Source organism: Leucopleurus acutus (assembly GCF_964270905.1).
Source record: "Leucopleurus acutus genome assembly, chromosome: 7".
Taxonomy (NCBI): domain Eukaryota; kingdom Metazoa; phylum Chordata; class Mammalia; order Artiodactyla; family Delphinidae; genus Leucopleurus; species Leucopleurus acutus.
This window is the reverse complement of record NC_139150.1, coordinates 66,301,727-66,321,257: the sequence shown is the minus strand read 5'-3', so window position 1 is coordinate 66,321,257 and position 19,531 is coordinate 66,301,727. Positions and strand designations below refer to the sequence as shown.

At 37.0% G+C, this 19,531-nt stretch overlaps 1 protein-coding gene and 1 pseudogene across 2 annotated transcripts in view; one reads left to right on the top strand and one right to left on the bottom strand.

Moving 5' to 3' along the window:
* CNTLN (centlein) overlaps positions 1 to 19,531 on the bottom strand; it is a 327,580-nt gene that overhangs the window by 200,473 nt on the left and 107,576 nt on the right. Inside the window, exon 6 of the mRNA XM_082843600.1 lies at positions 7,140 to 7,277. Within this exon, the coding sequence (XP_082699726.1) occupies positions 7,140 to 7,277 (138 nt within the window). The remainder of the gene's footprint in view (positions 1 to 7,139; positions 7,278 to 19,531) is intronic.
* LOC309964578 (intraflagellar transport protein 22 homolog) lies at positions 3,133 to 3,685 on the top strand (annotated as a pseudogene). The gene has a single exon. The product of its transcript is annotated as an intraflagellar transport protein 22 homolog (transcript).

Here is a 19,531-nt window from a genome sequence, read left to right as displayed (position 1 = left end):
TAATCTTGGTTGTAGGTTCTTCCCTTTCATCACTTTAGATATATCGTGCCACTCCCTTCTGGTTGGTAGAGTTTCTGCTGAGAAATCAGCCGTCATCCTTATGGGAGATCCCTTGTATGTTATTTGTCATTTTTCCCTTATTGCTTATAATAATTTTTCTTTGACTTTAATTTTTGGCGATTTGATTACTGTGTGTCTCGGCATGTTTTTCCTTGGGTTTATCCTGTCTGGGACTCTCTGCACTTCCTGGACTTGGGTGGCTATTTCCTTTCCCATGTTAGGAAAGTTTTCAACTATAATCTTTTCAAATATTTTCTCGGGTCTTTTCTCTCTCTCTTCTCCTTCTGGGATCCCTATAATGCGAATGTTGTTGCATTTAATGTTGTCCCAGAGGTCTCTTATGCTGTCTTCATTTCTTTCATTCTTTATTCTGTTCACGGCAGTGATTTCCACCATTCTGTTTTCCAGGTCACTTAACCGTTCTTCTGCCTCACTTATTCTGCTATTGATTCCTTTTAGTGCATTTTTCATTTCAGCTATTGTATTGTTCACCTCTGTTTGTTTGTTCTTTAATTCTTCTAGGTATTTGTTCTTTCATTCTTCTAGGTCTTTGTTAAACATTTCTTGCATCTTCTCCATCTTTGCCTCCATTCTTTTTCGGAGGTCCTGGATCATCTTCACTATCATTATTCTGAATTCTTTTTCTGGAAGGTTGCCTATCTCCACTTCATTTAGTTGTTCTTCTGGGGTTTTAACTTGTTCCTTCATCTGGTACATAGTCCTCTGCCTTTTCATTTTGTCTGTCTTTCTGTGAATGTGGTTTTCGTTCCACAGGCTGCAGGATTGTAGTTCTTCTTGTTTCTGCTGTCTACTGTCTGCTGGAAGAGGCTATCTAAGAGGCTTGTGCAAGCTTCCTGATGGGAGGGACTGGTGGTGGGTAGAGCTGGGTGTTGCTCTGGTGGGCAGAGCTCAGTAAAACTTTAATCAGCTTGCCTGCTGATGGGTGGAGCTCTGTTCCCTCCCTGTTGGTTGTTTGGCCTGAGGCAACCCAACACTGGAGACTACAGGCTCTTTGGTAGGGCTAATGGCAGACTCCGGGAGGGTTCCTGCCCAGGAGTACTTCCCAGAACTTCTGCCGCCAGTGCCCTTGTCCCCACAGTGAGCCACAGACACCCCCTGCCTCTGCAGGAGACCCTCCAACTCTAGCAGGTAGGTCTGGTTCAGTCTTCTATGCGTCACTGCCTCTTCCCCCTGGGTCCTGATGCACACACTACTTTGTGTGTGCCCTCCAAAAGTGGAATCTCTCCCCCACTCCTGTCAAAGTCCTGCAATCAAATCCTGCTAGCCTTCAAAGTCTGATTCTCTGGGAATTTCCCCTCCCGTTGCCGGACCCCCAGGTTGGGAAGCCTGACGTGGGGCTCAGAACCTTCACTCCAGTGGGTGGACTTCTGTGGTATAATTGTTCTCCAGTTTGTGAGTCACCTACCCAGCAGTTATGGGATTTGATTTTATTGTGATTTCGCCCCTCCTACCATCTCATTGTGGCTTCTCCTTTGTCTTTGGATGTTGGGTATCTTTTTTGGTGAGTTCCAGTGTCTTCCTGTCAATGATTGTTCAGCAGTTAGTTGTGATTCTGGTGCTCTCGCAAGAGGGAGTGAGCGCATGTCCTTCTACTCTGCCATCTTGAACCAATCTCCTCCAGTTCTTACGTCTTTTAATTTTTAATATTGCTTTACCACATACTTGATATTTCTGACTATGTGCTAGACATTAGTTTGTAAAACTGTAGACATAATTTGAGGACAGAATTGCTTTATTATCCTCCAGAGTTAATTTACACTTGCTTCTGCCAAGTGCCTAGGAACACCAGCAATCCAGATGCATTAGTCCAATTTCAGGATTCTGACTTTGATGATATTCCTCACCAAAATTGTAACTGCTCTGTCTTGACCTTTATTTTTTCATTGCTTTTCGGAGATTCACAACTAATTTCTAAGAAAAATTCCCAAATCAATTGACATTAGCCCACCTTCTCAATGGAAGTTAAGCTATTCATTTAGCTCACTCTCCACGTAACTGTTGAATCATTACCAGTCAGGCAAAAATTTTAGTTAGGCAACTTAACTGGTTACTGACTTTTATGCAAGTTCTAGGTTTATACTAAGATGTTCTGTATATGTTACAGACATGTATATTATTTACTTATTTTTTTATTTATATTCTAACGCAAGGTAAAAATCATTTGTGGTAGTTCACAGCACTATTCCATAGCACAATGTGTAACACAGATTAATTATTCAATAAATATGCAAATAATTAGGAATTCAAAGAAATAAACCCATAAAGAAATAAAGCTAGGTCAACTCCATCATTTATCAACAAGTAAAAGTATATCCAAATAAGAAAGTGCCTAGACCACTTTTCCTACAGATAATTATGACTTGGTATGTCTTTTGCACAATATACAGATTCAGTACAGTAATGCTGGTATATCATAACCACCACACACACATGCACACCCACAAGAAATAAAAATGAAGGAGACATGTAGTGTATTCAGAAAATGATTATTCAAACAATTCAGGAAAAACACTGAAGACATCTCAACTACTACCCTATAATGATGGTCTGAGTAAAAGTCCTCTGAAGTCTTCAAGCTCTGTGCTATTACCTCCTCCTCTTTGAGTCCTTATAATCAAACACTTAAAATTACACAGAGTTCATCTTTTTACCATCTTGTAAGAAAATGTCCATCTATGGATATCATTGCCTTATTTACTGCAGCTTATAGTTCTTGCAGTACACTAAATTCAACTATACAGATAAATGCAGGTGCAAAATTTAGTAGAAAACATAATTTTTCAAATCCCATTCACATAACACTGCACTGTACCCTAGAATGGACCGCATGTTCCATCCAATAGTTTAAAATCATCATACTTTAAAATGGAAAGGTCTTGTTGGAATATTTTATGTAGTTACAGGTGCCATATTTTAAGAAGAATATTGATGATACAAACTCTGACAAGATGGAATGCGTTCAGAAAGGCAACCCAGGCTCTGCCCTGACAGCAGCAAGGGCTCTGGCAGCACCTGGGTGTGCTCTGGCAGGTCTTTGGGCAGCAGACCGCAATGCTGAAGGCCAAGATCCTCTTTGTGGGGCCCTGTGAGAATGGAAAAACCTTTTGGGCCAACTTCCTGACAAAATCTTCTGACATCACCAAATACAACCCAACCCAAGGAATGAGGATCCTGGAATTTGAGAACCCATATGTTACCAGCAACAACAAAAAGGGTGTGAATCTGAGCTCTGGGATTGTGGTGGTGATCCAATGTTCGAGTCTTGCTGGCCAGCCCTGATGAGGGACTCGTATGGGGTGGTGATCATCTTCAATGCTGACATCCCAAGCCACCTGAAGGAAACTGAGATGTGGTATTCCTGCTTCGTCCAGCAGCAGTTTTTACAGGATACTCAATATCTGTTGAGTGCACACCATAAACCAGGCTCTGGAAGTGACAAAGCAAACCCAGCTTTGGCGCCATCCTTGAACAAGCTGAAGCTGGTGCACTCAAATCTTAAGGATGACCGGAAGAGATCAGGATGGAGTTCATGAAGTATTTAAGGAGCATAATCAACTCAGTGTCTGAGAGCAGAGACTGGGAGGAGATGTCAATTATCAATTAACCGGCCTTCACCTAGATGCTTCCGCATCCCAAATGAAGTCAATTTTAGTGCAAATCTGAAATCCATCCACCTACTGAGGTTCTCATCTCCCTTTGGCTGTAGAAGACATTTTCCTTATTTGGCCAAAGGTAACAGTCAGCCAGGGAGTTGACTCATACCATCTATTCTCTGTCCTTAGTTCAGTTGAGAAAATCCTGTTACTGAATTCTGATTGCTTTGCCCCAGATCACTCCAAAGAGCTGGAAAACTGAGGTGGTTTTTGCTTCCCCTTCACATTATGTCACATTACAAAAGTTGTGGAATTGTAACTGTCATAGCCCAGTGATAGCAACAGTAGTTTAAACCACGTGGATTGGTTTAAATGTGATTTTCATTCCTTAATCTGTACAACTTGCCTAGAATATTTTTGAAAAATATTAGCATTTAACTTCTCCAACATTTTATTTTTATTTAGACGTCCTTGATATCTGGATACCATATCACACTGGAAGGTGGAATACATATACTTCTTCTAAAAAGCTTTTTTATTATCTCAGGGGAATTTAATTCTTAAATGTTATTTCATAAAATACAGGAAAAACAATGTTATGCTGTCATAACACCCATTTGTAAAAATAGTCAAAAGATTTAATGCTCAGGATAACCAAACATGGTGAGTTTATAGCTTATTGTACAAGTTTGTTTTAGTGATCTTTCAAATTGTTGTTCCTTCATAAATTTTACTTTTTGAATTTTGTAACATAGCCAACCTGAAAATATATTAACTAGATCAAAAGTTAGATGTAGGGACTTCCCTGGTGGCGCAGTGGTTAAGAATCCGCCTGCCAATGCAGGGGACACGGGTTCCATCCCTGGTCTGAGAAGACCCCACATGCCGCAGAGCAACTAAGCCCATGCGCCCCAACTACTGAGCCTGTGCTCTAGAGCCCATGAGCCACAACTACTGAGCCTGCATGCTGCAACTACTGAAGCCTGTGCACCTAGAGCCCATGCTCTGCAACAAGAGAAGCCACCGCAATGAGAAGCCCACGTGCTGCAACAAAGAGTAGCCCCTGCTCACCACAAGTAGAGAAAGCCTGCACACAGCAACGAAGACACAACATAGCCAAAAAAAAAAAAAACCAAACATGTTAGATGTAGGTCTTTTCAACTGAGAGTGGAAGAAAAGTAGAGACACTTACAAGAGATGAAAAGTATGCCCAGCTGTGTTTCACTCTTACAATGAAGAGGGCTGAAATGCAGCCGTTTGGGCAGTCTGCTTGAGAGAGTGGTGTTGGCAGATAATGACAGTTCCCTGGTAAATTTAGATTGAACTACAGTCAACTCTTAGTAAACTGCCTGGATTACCAGTGAGCACATTTTAAGCCCAGGTTAATTTCGTTTTGCCTGACCTCCACTCAGTTGGAACTTTTGCAAGGAACACAAGATAATGTTAACGCAAACTGTAGTAAATCTTCCTTATGTAATACCTGCAATAATACTAATTGATGTTGAGACTACAGCTCCAAAACAGAGATTATTTTTATCTGATATTTTAATGATTATCCAAGAGCTCAGTAGAAAAATTAACCCAGCAGCTTTCATTTACATTCATAGCCAGAGTACAACCCTTGGGAGTCCTTGAATTGAGAAAAATGTTTTAAAATTTAAGAGGCCACATGTGCAGAGGTTACAAGAGACCATTTAATGAAGAAGTCTCCCTGTCTTACCTGTCCCCAAACCCCAGCCCCTCTCCAGAAGCCCCCTTACCTTCTGTATTCTATCAGAAGTCTGTGCACATACAAATGTGCTTTATTAAAGGAAACAGTAGCAAACTATTCACACTTTTTTACAGCTTGCTTTTTTCACTTTTTTTTATTTGGAGGATTTGTGTAAATATATACAGAGCTGCCTTTTTCTTTTTTACAGCTGCATAATATTCCACTTAACCATTTATTTGGGAATTTTATATTACATATTTTTACTAACAAAAAAAAGAGAAAGAAAGGCAACCCAAAACAATATAATGTCTGTAAAACATATACATGAAAAATTATGAGAAACAGAAGCAGTTAATAAGTTAATAAAAAATTTATTAATAAAGTTATCTTTTATTATTTGAAGGTCTGAACTACAGAACTGATTAGACTGTTTCTGAGATTCTCTAGATAAGGAATCAGGATACAAATGGGTGCCTACTGTAAAAAGCCAAATGTCAACTAAATATATGAAACAATCTAGAAATTTGAACAAAATAAAAAGAACAGTCTTGAAGAGTACTGAGAAACTTATAAACTAAAAGTATCAAGCAAAGGCTAAAAGCTTTTTTATAGGGAAGAAGATAGGAATAATTAAAAATTTTAAGATTGCTTCTAAAACTTAAGATTCTATTACTGTTTAGAATTACTTTTTTGCCTTCCATCAAATTACTGGCTTAAAAAAATTATACCATGAGTGCATAAAGTCTATCATCTGTAAAGAAATAATTTTCCTCACCCTATGGTAAAAAGATTTTTAAAATGTGACACAATGGATTTTTGCTTTCATTTATAATATATAATGCTTATATATTTTTACATATAATAAAACATATATAATATAAATTACTATATATTATATATAAATATATAATAGTATGTATTAATCTATTACCCAATAAAAAATCCTGCCCCAATATATATATTGTAATACAGTATATATAAAAATAAATATTAAGTATATATAAATATTTATGTATATCATAATTATATATAATGTTAATTATATATCTATATAAACATTATATATATAGTATATTACATATAAAAATATATGACATATTTCAGAGAATGAAATTGTGCTTATACAGGTATGTGATAAACTTTGTATGATTTATTTTAATTAGTTCAAATTTTAAAATGTACACACATACATACATGTGTATATATGTATAACATATGTATGTATATGTGTATATATATTTATGATCTGTTCTAACAATATTTTCTGATAAAGATTATTATAAAATAAATTAATAGGTAGTTTAACATCTTTCAAAACACTTAAAAAGTTTTTCAAGTACTTCCACTTTATGAGTAGTGCTACAAAATTAACTATTTTGATATAGAAAGAATATTTCACAAACTAAAACTATTTAGAACATAATAAAATAAAACGTCAAAACTGGATCACTCATTTATTATTCATTATAACAATAATATTACATAATGCATGGGTAGGAATTTTAGAAGGAAACAAGGAATGAATGCATCCTCCTTGTTAAAAACTGAACCAAGGCTACTCTTTGAGCATGATTCTTTTCAGCCCTGTGAAACCCCTGATTGTCCCTGTTAATTCTAGATAGTTTCAATGCACAAACATAAGTACTCACAGAAGACATATATTGTCATTTTAGGGTGTTAATAATAAACAAAAATGCTGGCATTCTGCATAACAAAGGACATTTCTAAAATGTTAAATTAAGCAGTGAGTATACTTGCCTGACCAGGGTAATATCCATATCCTTCTGGATAAGTTCAGTCTGTTTATTATTCAACTGTAATGATAGAGCATTATATTTACTCTGTGATACTTCAATTTCTTTCCTTGCTTCGATTAAATTGTCTTCAAAGGCCTAAAATTAGAGCACTCATATCACAAATATAATAAATATCAAATAAATAAATAAAATTAAAAGCCTGTTATATTTAATCCACAAAATAACAGTGAAAAATCAGTAGTGCTTTAAATTTTGTTTTCATTAAATTAAAAAATGTTAATACAATCAATAAATTTTACACCAGTCACAGGTTACTTTTTTCAGAAAATGAAAAGTATCATCGTCTCCTGGTGTGAAAGTTAAGAATCTGAAGCTAATAACCTTGAAAATCTATGTAGAAATTTACTTATTAAAATTACAGTAAAATATTATATAATGAAAAAAGTTAATTACAATGAACAAAAAAAGAGCTCATTTACTTAAATATTACTCAAAACAAATAGATATTTTATTATTTCCTCAACTTTAAATGCAGATACACTCGAGAAGAAAAAATGGTGCAGCAAAAAAATAAAAATAATTTTACAATGTTTCAGGTTCAGATCATGCTGAGTTCACTTGATTGTGGTGAAATTTCACCTAAAGTTCAAAGTTGGTCTTTTCCTCCTGATAATTCTCTAAATCTTTTTTTCATTTTGAAACAATTTTAAAACTGATGTACAAAGAATAAAGATGCAGATGCAGAGAATGGACTTGAGGACACAGGGAGGGGGAAGGGTAAGCTGGGACGAAGTGAGAGAGTGGCATGGACATATATACACTACCAAATGTAAAATAGATAGCTAGTGGGAAGCAGCTGCATGACACAGGGAGATCAGCTGGGTGCTTTGAGTCCACCTAAAGGGATGGGATAGGGAGGGTGTGAGGGAGATGCAAGAGGAAGGAGAAATGGAAATATATGTATATGTATAGCTGATTCACTTTGTTACACATCAGAAACTAACACACCATTGTAAAGTAATTATACTCTGATAAAGATGTTAAAAAAGAAAAACTGATGTACATTTTTTCAAAACTGATGTACATTTTTTCAGTTTTTCATCAGAAAAACTGATGTACATTTTTTCAAAACTGATGTACATTTTTTCAAAAAACTGATGTAATTTTTTCAAATTATTATAAAATTAATTTATTTTCATAAAATATTAAATAAATATTTTATCTAAAAGTAGAGGATACCCCAAAATACACTATACATTCATTATGTACAAAAGCGAGCAACAAGCTTTAGGTCAAGCACTAAAAATCTACTCTAGCAATGCACCCATACCTCATATATTCTCCCTGCAGTAACTAGAATGAACTTTTGAAGATAAAAATATTGGCTTTCAGCCAAGATAGCACTGTGAGTACATGCATATCTCACTTTATCATGTTTCCCGTTATTGCACTTCACTGATATTGCATTTTTTTACAAATTGAAGGATTGTGGTAACCCTGCATCAAACAAGTCTATCAATGCCATTTTTCCAACATTTGCTCACTTCATGTCTCAGTGCCATACTTTGGTAATTCAAACTCTTTCATTATTATTATATTTGTTATGGTGACCTGTGATGAATGATATTTGATGTTACTACTACAACTTGCTAAAGGCTCAGATGACAGTTAGCTGTTTTTAGCAATAAAATATTTTTTTAAGATATGTAAACTGTTGTTTTATAAGAAGAATTTAAGAAGAATTACTTCTTAAATTCCCATTTATTAAAAAAGAGTAATGATAGATATATAGGTGGGTGTGTAGGTGGATGTAAGAGAGAAAGAGAGAAGGAAACATGGAAGGAAAGGGAAATGAGAGAAGGGAAGGGAAGGCAGAAAATAACAGGTGTTCGCTGGGACGTGAAGAATTAGGAACCTTTGTGTGTTGCTGGGACTGTAAAAATACTCTCAAAAACAGTATGGGGGGGGGTTTCAAAACATAAAAAACAGGACCACCATATAATCCAGCAATCCCACATCTGCGTATACATTTAAAAAAACTAAAAGCAGGTTCTTGAAGAGATATCTGTAAACCCATGTTTGTAGCAGCACTATTCACAATAGCCAAGTGGCAGCAACCTAAATGTCAAATGAATAAACAAAACGTGCTATACACATAAAATGAAGCACAATGCAGCCCCCAAAGGAAAGCCTGTCACATGCTACCACATGGATGAACCTTGAGGACATTATGCCTAATGAAACAAATCAGTCACAAAAGGACAAATACCAGATGACTCCACTTATATGAAGTATCTAAAGTAGTCAAATTAATAGATACACAGAATAGAACGGTAGTTACCAAGGCCTAGGGTAAGGGAGCACTAAGCAGTTGTTATTAAAAAACAGAGCTGCAGGTCTTGAAGTCAACAAAGTTCTGGAGATCTCTTTCACAGCAATGTAAATATAGTTAACACTACTGAACTGTACACTTAAAAATGGTTAAGATGGTTAATTTTATGTTATGTGTTTTTTACCACAATAAACAAGGAAGGAAATTTTGACATATGAAAGAACATGGATGGACCTTGAGATAATTATGGAAAGCCAAATAAGCCACTTACAAAAAATAATGTATGACTCCACTTATATGAAGAATCACATAGAGACACAAAGCAGACTAGTGGATGCCTGGAGCTGGGGGGAGGAGAAATGGGAAGTTGTTTTTGAATATAGTTTCACTTTTGAAGGATGAAATGTTTCTGCAACTTGGTTGCATACCAATGTGTATATACTTAACACTGCTGAACTGTATACTTAAAATGATAAAAGATTCTAAATTTTATGTTATATTACTTAACCACAATTTAAAAAAAACCCTATGGAGAGGCCAAGATTTAATTAGATTAGACTGTGGAGCAATTTGTGTCCCAGGATATTGACAGAAACAACAGAAGAATCTAATCAGTCATCAGTTTTTGGAGGCCAACAGCTGGGTGTGATACCAACAGACATATTAACAAACAAACATATTAACAGACAGATCAAGAGACAGACACATGAACAGACAAATCAAGAGAAGAGACAGTGAAGGAGAGCCCTGCTAAAATCACAGGGTGAATGTGCACATGTCCAGGTCTGTGCTTTATGAAAAGCAACCACGAGAGACTGTTAACAGCATGGGAAACAGATTTCCTAAAATGGCCCAATGAAAACATTAAAAAAACAATGAGCAAATGTCAACAAGCCCTGATGTTATGGCAGTGAGGAACCAGTATCCAAAACTGCTACAGTGGGAATTCCCTGGCGGTCCAGTGGTTAGGACACCACACTTTCACTGCTGAGGGTGCGAGTCCAATCCCTGGTCAGGGAACTAAGATCCCACAAGCCATGCAGCGCAGCCAGAAACAAACACAAACAAACAGACAAAACAAAACCCCAAACTGCTACAGTATATAATTTTATTTTTATTAATTTTTTTTGCTTTGAAAAAGTTACTTTTCTTTTTACTTTATTTTAGATTTATTTTTATTAAGATAACACTGGTTTATAATATTATATGTTTCATGTGTACAACATTATATTTCTACTTCTGTATACCCTACCCTACAGCATGCTCACCACCAAAAATTTAGTTTCCATCCATCACCATACAGTTAACCCCTTTTATCCATTTCACCCCCCACCACCACAACTTCCCCTGGTAACCACTACTGTGCTCTCTGTATCTATGTGTTTGTTTCTCTTTAGTTTATTTTGGTTTTTGTCTGTTTCCTTTTTGTATTCCACATATTAGTGAAATCACACAGTTCTCCATCTGACTCTTTTACTTAGTATAATACCCTCAAGGTCCATACATATTGTCACAAATGGCAAGATTCCATCTTTTTGATGGCTGAGTCGTATTCTACTCTGTGCATATGTGTGTGAATGTGTGTATGTGCGTGTGTGTGTGTGTGTGTGTGTATACCGTATCTTCTTTATCCATTTATTGGTTGATGGGAACTCAGGTTGTTTCTATATCTTAGCTATTGTAAATAATATCACAATGAACATAATGGTGCATATATCTTTTTGAATTAGTGTTTTCATATTCTTTGAATAAATACCCAGACATGGGGTAGCTGAATCATATGGTAGCTCTATTCTTAATTTTTTGGACTCTTCATACAGTTTTCCACAGTGGATGCACCAATTTACATTCCCATCAAGACTATCTGAGGCTCCCCTTTTCTCGACATCCTCAACAGCACCTGTTATTTCTTGTCTTTTTGATAATAGCCATTCTAACAGGAGTGAGCTGATATCTCATTGTGGTTTTGATTTGCATTTCCCTAATAATTAGTGATGTTGAACACCTTTTCATGTGCCTGTTGGCCATCTGCATGTCTTCTTTGGGAAAACGTCTAATCAGGTCCTCTGCCCACTTATTAATTGGATTGTTTATTTCTTTAGTTGTATGAGTTCTTTATATATTTTGGATTTTACCTTTTATCAGATATATCATTTGCAAATGTCTTTTCCATTCAGTAGATTGCCTTTTCATTTTGTACATGGTATTCTTTGCTGTGCAGAAGCTTTTTAGGATGATGTAGTCCCATTTGTTTATTTTTGCTTTTGTTTCCCTTGCCTGAAAAGACGTACCCAGAAAGATACTGTTAAGACCAGTGTCAAAGCACATAAAGCCTATGTTATCCTCCGAGTTTTATGGTTTCATGACTTACATTTAAGTCTTTAATCCATTTTGAGTTGATTTTTGTGTATGGTGTGGGACAGTGGTCTAGTTTCATTTTTTTGCATGTGGCTGTCCAGTTTTCCCAACACCATTTATTGAAAAGGCTATAATGTCTTTATATATATATGTTCCTTTGTTGTATATTAATTACCTGTTTATGTGTTGGTTTATTTCTGGGTGCTCAATTCTATTCCATTGATCTATGTATCTGTTTTTCTGAAAATATCATGCTGTTTTGATTAATATGGCTTTGTAGTCTAGCTGGAAATCATGGACTGTGATACCTCCAGCTTTGTTCTTTTTTCTCAGGATTGCTTTGGCTATTCAGGGTCTTTTGTGGTTCCATTATAAATTTTAGAAACTTTTGTTCTATTTCTGTGAACAATGTCCTTTTGACTTGGAAACAGACCGAACTGAAGCTATATATTGTTTTAGGTAGTATGGGTATTTTAACAATGCTAATTCTTCCAACTCATAAGCATAAAATATTTTTCAATTTATGTGTCTTCTCCAATTTCCAGCAACAAGGTCTTACAGTTCTTCGTGTTCAGGTCTTTCACCTCCTTGGTTAAATTTATTCCGATGTATTTCATTCTTTTTGTTGTGATTATAAATATGACTTTTCTTAATTTCTCTTTCTGCTAGATCATTGTTAGCATATACAAACATAACAGAGTTTTGTATGTTGATTTTATACCCTGCAACTCTGCTGTATTTATTTTTTCTAATAGCCTTTTTTGTGGAGTTTTTATGGTTTTCTCTATATAAAATCATGTCATGCACAAACAGTAAGAGTTTTACCCCTTTCTTTCCAATTTGGATTCCTTTTATTTCTTTTTCTTTGCCTAATTGCTCTGGCTAGGACTTCCAATACTAGGACTTCCAATACTATGTTAAATAAGAGTGGCAAAAGTGGCCTCTTTGTCTTGTTGTCTTGTTCCTGATATTAGAGAGAGAGCTTTTAGTTTTTCACCACTTAGTATGATGCTAGATGTGGGCTTGTCATTTACAGCTCTCATTATGATGAGGTATGTTACTATTATAAACATTTAGTTGAGAATTTTTATCAAAAGCCGTTGTTGAATCTTGTCAAATGCCTTTTCTGCATCTATTGAGGTCATCATATGGTCTTCATCCTTTTGTTGATGTGACGTATCACGTTGATTGATTTGCAGATGTTGAAACCTCCTTCTATCACTGGGATAAATCCCACTTGATCACGGTGATGATTCTTTTTTTTTTTATTGCAGTACGTGGGCATCTCACTGTTGTGGCCTCTCCTGTTGTGGAGCACAGGCTCCAGATGCGCAGGCTCAGAGGCCATGGCTCACGGGCCTAGCCGCTCCGCAGCATGTGGGATCCTCCCGGACCGGGGCACGAACCCGTGTCTCCCTGCATCGGCAGGCGGACTCTCAACCACTGCGCCACCAGGGAAGCCCAGTGATGATTCTTTTAATGTACTGTTTTACTTGGCTTGCTAATATTCTGTTCAGAATTTTTGCATCTAGGTTCATCAAAGATATTGGCCTGTAATTTTCTTTTTTCTGTGTGTTGTCTTTGTCTGGTTTTGCTATGAGAGTGATGTTGGCCTAATAAACTGAGTTAGGAATCATTGACTCCTCTTCAGTTTTTTGGAAGAGTTTGAGAAGAATAGGTATTAAATCTTCCTTGAATGTTTGGTAGAATTCACTTGTGAAGTTGTCTAGGCCTGGGGAGCTTTTTGATTACTGTTTCAATTTCTATACTAGTTATGTGGTCTATTCAAATTTTCTATTTCTTCATGATTCAGTCTTGGAAGCTGTATGATTCTAAAAATTTGTCTGTTTTTTCTAGGCTGTTCCACTTGTTGGCATATAGTTGTTCATAATATGTTCTTATAATCCTTTTTTTTTTTGGTATCCACTGTTATTCCTCCTCTTTCATTTCCAAATTTATTTACCAGAGCCTTGTCTTTTTTCCCTAATGAGTCTAGCTAAAGGTTTGTTGATTTTATCTTTTCAAAGAACCAGCTCTTAATTTCATTGATTTTTTATTGTCTTTTTAGTCTCCATTTAATTTATTTCCACTATGATCTTTATTATTTATTTCCTTCTACTGACTTCTGGCTTCATTTGTCATTCTTTTTCCAGTTCCTTTAGACGTAAGGTTAGATTGTTCAACTGAGATTTTTCTTGTTTCTTAAAGTAGGCCTGAATGTCTATAAACTTCTCCCTTAGTACTGTTTTTGCTGCCTCCAACAGATTTTGGTTTGTCCTATTTTCCTTTCCATTCATCATCAAATAAATTTTGATTTCTCCTTTGATTTTTTGTTGACCCAATAGTTGCTTAGTAGCATGTTGTTCATTCTCCACATATTTGTGATTTTTCCAGCTTTCTTCTTGTAGTTGATTTCTAGTTTCATACCACTGAAAAGATGCTTGATATGATTTCAATCTTCTTACATTTCTTGAGACTTGTTTTGTGTCCCAATATATGGTCTAACTTCGAGAAAGTTCCATGTGCACTTGAGAAGAATATGCATTCTGCTGCATTTGGACTGAATACCCTGTACAAATCTATCAAATCCATTTGGTCTAATGTATCATTTAAGATCACTGTTTCCTTGTTGACTTTTGGCCTGGATGAACTATCCACTGATGCAGGTGGGGTGTTAAACTCCCCTACTATTACTGTGTTACTATCAACTGCTCGTGTTAAAGTCCTCTACTATTACTGTGTTACTGTCAATTGCTCCCTTTAGATTTACTAATAACTGTTTTATATATTTTGGTGCTTCTATGTTAGATGCATATATAAATATTATATCTTCTTGATGAATTGTCCCCTTTATCATTATATACTGTTCAATTTTGTCTCTTGTTACCTTCTTTGGCTTGAAGTCTATTTTGTCTGACATGAGTATGGCTACATCCACTTATTTTGGTTGTCATTTGCTTGGAGTATCATATTCAGTCCCTTCACATTTACCTTACATTTGTCTTTAGAGCTGAGATGAGTCTCCTGGAAACAACGTATACTTGAGTCTTGTTTTTTAATGCATCCAGTCACTCTGTGTCTTTTGATTGGTGAATTCAATCAATTACATTAAGAGTTATAATTGATAGATGATAACTAGTCACTGCCATTTTACCTTTTGTTTTCTGGTTGCTCTATATCTCCATCATTTCTTTTTCTTTCTGTTTATGTCTGCCATTTTGGTTTTCTATGATTTTTTTCTCAGTTTTCTCCTTGTTTATTTTTCATGTCTCTGTTCTAGATTTATGCTTTGTGGTTGCTGTGAGTTTTGTCTAAAACGTCTCATGGATAAAGTACTCTTTTCTGTTGATAGCATCTTATCTTCATTTACATATATAGATTACATCCTTTTCCGCTTCCCTTTTTGTTTTTGTTGTCTTGAATTATCCCTTTATACGTTGAGAGTTTGTTAGCAAATTGAAGTAGATACAGTTATTTTTTCCACTTTTCCCCTTTAACTTTTATGCTATAAAAAAGCATTTAAAAGCCAATTCTAATAATTACAGCTTTCTGATTCTATTTATCACCTTGCTCAAACTTTTGTGTACTTTTGCCTTTTTGTTTCTGGTAGAAGAGCACCGTTCAACATTTCTTGTAAGGCAGGTCTAGTTTTAATGAACTCTGAGCTTTTATTTATCTGGGAAAATCTTTCTTTCTCCTTCATATCTGAATGATAACTTTGCTGGACGGAGTATTCTTGGGTGATAGTTTTTAATCTTTCAGTATTTTGAGCATGTCATTCCACTCCCTCCAGGCCTGTAGGGTTTCAGAAATCTGCTGATAGCGTAATGGGGGTTCCTTTGTAGGTTACCATCTTTTTTTCCCTGGCTGAATTTCAAAATCTTCCTTTGTCATTGACTTTTGACAACTTTAATATAATGTGTCTTGGACAAGGTTTTTGCATTGAGGCAGTTTGGGTGTTCTCTTAGCCTCATGGGCTTGTGTATCTAGTTCCTTCCCCACGTTTGGGAAGTTCTCAGCTATTATAAATGAATTCTCTGCTCCCTTCTCTCTCTTCTCCCTCTGGGGTACCCATTACCCTATTGCTGCCCTTCCTAAAAGAGCTGAATAACTATTGTAGAATTTCCTCATTTTTTTATATCTCAATCCTCTTTCTTCTTCTACTGTATCATTCCAAGATTTCTATCTTTGAGCTCACTAATTCTCTTTTTTTTAACAAATTTATTTATATTTTATTTATTTATTTTTGGCTGCGTGGGGTCTTCGTTGCTGCATGCATGCTTTCTCTAGTTGCTGCGATTGGGGGCTACTCTTCATTGCGGTGCCCAGGATTCTCGTTGCAGTGGCTTCTCTTGTTGAAGAGCAGAGGCTCTAGGCGTGCCACCTTCAGTAGTTGCAGCATGCAGGCTCAGTAGTTGTGGCTCATGGGCTCTAGAGCACAGGCTCAGTAGTTGTGGCGCACAGGCTTAGCTGCTCCAAGGCATGTGGGATCTATCCAGACCAGGGCTCGAACCTGCATCCCCTGCATTGGCAGGCAGATTCTTAACCACTGTGCCACCAGGGAAGTCCATCACTAATTCTCTCTTCACTATGGTCTGCTCTATATCCAATGCTTTCTAATGCATTCTTCATCTCATTTATTGAATTCTTAAGCTCCAGAATTGTGGTTTGGTTCTTTTCTTTTCTTTTTATTATTATTATTTTTTTTTTTTGCGGTACGCGGGCCCCTCACTGCTGTGGCCTCTCCTGTTGCGGAGCACAGGCTCCGGACGCGCAGGCTCAGTGGCCATGGCTCAGGGGCCCAGCCTCTCCGTGGCATGTGGGATCCTCCCAGACTGGAGCACAAACCCGTGTCCCCTGCATTGGCAGGTGGACTCTCAACCACTGCGCCACCAGGGAAGCCCCTTGGTTCTTTTCTTTTAGTTTCAACCTCTTTGGTAAATTATTCCTTCTGTTCATTAATTTTATTCCTGAGCTCAATGAACACCCTTTCTGAGTTTTCTTGTAGCTAGTTGAGTTTCTTCATGACAACTCTCTTGAATTCTCTATCAATCAGATTGCAATGTTCCATGACTTTAAGTTTAATGTATGTGAAATTGTCATTTTCTTTTTGTGGTACAATGTTACTGTGGTTTTTCATGGTGCTTGATAAATTGTTCCTCTGCTGGTGCATGTGAAGTAGGGAACACCTTTCTGCTTGATACTAGTAATTCAACAGGTTAGAAATTAGAGGTCTTTCTTTTGATTTCCAGTAGGTAGTGATATAGCACAAGTTTTGGGTTTCTCTTACCTGAGCTGCCTCTGATTCTATTTGAGAGTCTGCACTTTCCACGTTCCATTGCCTCTGTCAGAGGTGTGGCCCTGTGCATTCGTTATTGTTTCTTGTGTCTCTGGGGTCATTGGTACCTTGCTTCTGCCAGTGTCACAGTTGCTGCTGCCTGGGGCCCTTGGATGGTGGGCTCTTCCCTCATCTGGGATCCAAAGTTGAAGGTTCCACTATCATGGGGGAAAGGGAAGGGGGAGCCAGGGTCCTACGGGTGCCTCTATGGTGTCCAGTGTTGTAAGTTTCCTGCAAGTGCCTCTGTGGTGTCCAGTGTTATAAGCTCCACAGATGAGATGTGCATGTGAGAGGCTGGAGTAATGGGTGCCTTAGCAGCTGGAGGAACGGGGTACCAGGCCCCACTACCACTGCTGCCCGGTTACTTGTGGCTGTCGTAACCATGTGGCCAGGAGGCTTGAGTCATGTGCACCACGTCCCCTGCCACTGCCAGGTTCTCTGGGGTTGTGGGTTCAGCTGCCATGGCTGATGGACCAGGACTTCAAGCATGCCTCTGCTGTTCCCTTGGTTCAGCCTCCTCCATGTGTTCCAGTCCACCCACCTTTAGATGCACAGATGTGTGGAATTCTCCAGCAACCTGATATATTGGACAGAGGCTTCATTGTTGTGTTTTAGATGTTTTACTAGTTGTAGATTGAAAGGGAAAGACAAAGATAGCTTTTCATTCTGCCACGGTGCTGAATTGACTCCTCCTAGCATATAACTTGAAATGTACATTTTTCAACAAAAAAATTACAACATGCAAAGAAAAGGTGTCATTCATGCAAAGCAAAGAAAGCAAGCAATAGCAACTGCCCATGAGAGGATCCAGATACCAGCCTTCACAAAGACTTCAAAAGAGGCATTATAAGTATATTTAAAAAGTAAAAGAAAATCATGTTTTAAAAAGTATCATATTTTTAAAAAGTTAAAATGACAATATCTCATCTGATGGAAAATACCAATAAAGTAATATAAATTGTTTTGAAACATCCAAATGGAAATTCTGGTGCTAAAAAGCACAGTGACTAAAATGAAAACAAACAAAAAAACAAACAAAAAAACCTCACTAGAAGAGCTCAACATTTAATATGAACTGACAGGAATAAGAACACTTGAAGCTATATCAAGAAAAAAGAATAATACAAATTAATAGCCCCAGAGGAATACTGGACACCACTAAATGCACCAATATAAGCATAAAGGGACTACCAGAACGAGAGGCAATAGAATAAGGACAGAAAAAAATACTCAAAGAAATAATGGTCAAAAACTACCAAATGGGCTTCCCTGGTGGCGCAGTGGTTGAGAATCCGCCTGCTGATGCAGGGGACACTGGTTCGTGCCCCGGTATGGGAAGATCCCACATGCCGCGGAGCGGCTGGGCCCGTGAGCCATGGCCGCTGAGCCTGCGCGTCCAGAGCCTGCGCGTCCGGAGCCTGTGCTCCGCAATGGGAGAGGCCACAACAGTGAGAGGCCCACGTACAGAAAAACAAACAAACAAACAAACAAAATTATACAACTATATGTTTTTAAAAGATACTATCATATCCAAAGACACAAAAAGATTGAAAATCAAAGGATGAGAAAAGATATTCCATGAAAATAATAAATAAAAGAGAGTTAGGATGGACATAAGAATGTCGGACAAAATAAACTAAGTCAAAAACTGTTATAAGAGACAAAAGAGGACATAATATATTGATCAATGAGTCAATTCATCAAGGTGTAACCACTATAAACATACATGCACCAAAAACCAGAGCCTTAAAATATATAAAGTATAGAATTGAAGGAAGAAATAGAGTTTTACAATAATAGTTGGAGAATATAGGCCACTTTAAATAATGATAGAACATCTATATAGATGGTCACTAAGGATACAAAGAGCCTGAAAAACACTATAAACCAAGTATACCTAACAGATGTATATGGAACACTCTACCTCAAAACAGCAGAATATACATATTTCTTAAGTACACACAGAACATTTGCCATATAAGACCATATGTCAAGCAATAAAAAAGCTCATAATAAACTTTAAAAACTTAAACTAATACAAAGTATCTTTTCCAACCACAGTGGAATGGAGCTAGAACTCAGTAACAGAAGGAAAACTGAAAAATTCAAAATATATGGAAATTAAACAATACACACTTAAACAGCCAATAGATCAAAGAAGAAATCACAAGAGAATCAGAAAATATCCAGAGACAAATGAAAACAAAAACATAACATGCTAGGACTTCCGTGGTGGCACAGTGGTTAAGAATCTGCCTGCCAATGTAGGGGACATGGGTTCAAGCCCTGGTCCAGGAAGATCCCATATGCCATGGAGCAACTACGCCTGTGTACCACAACTACTGAGTCTGCGCTCTAGAG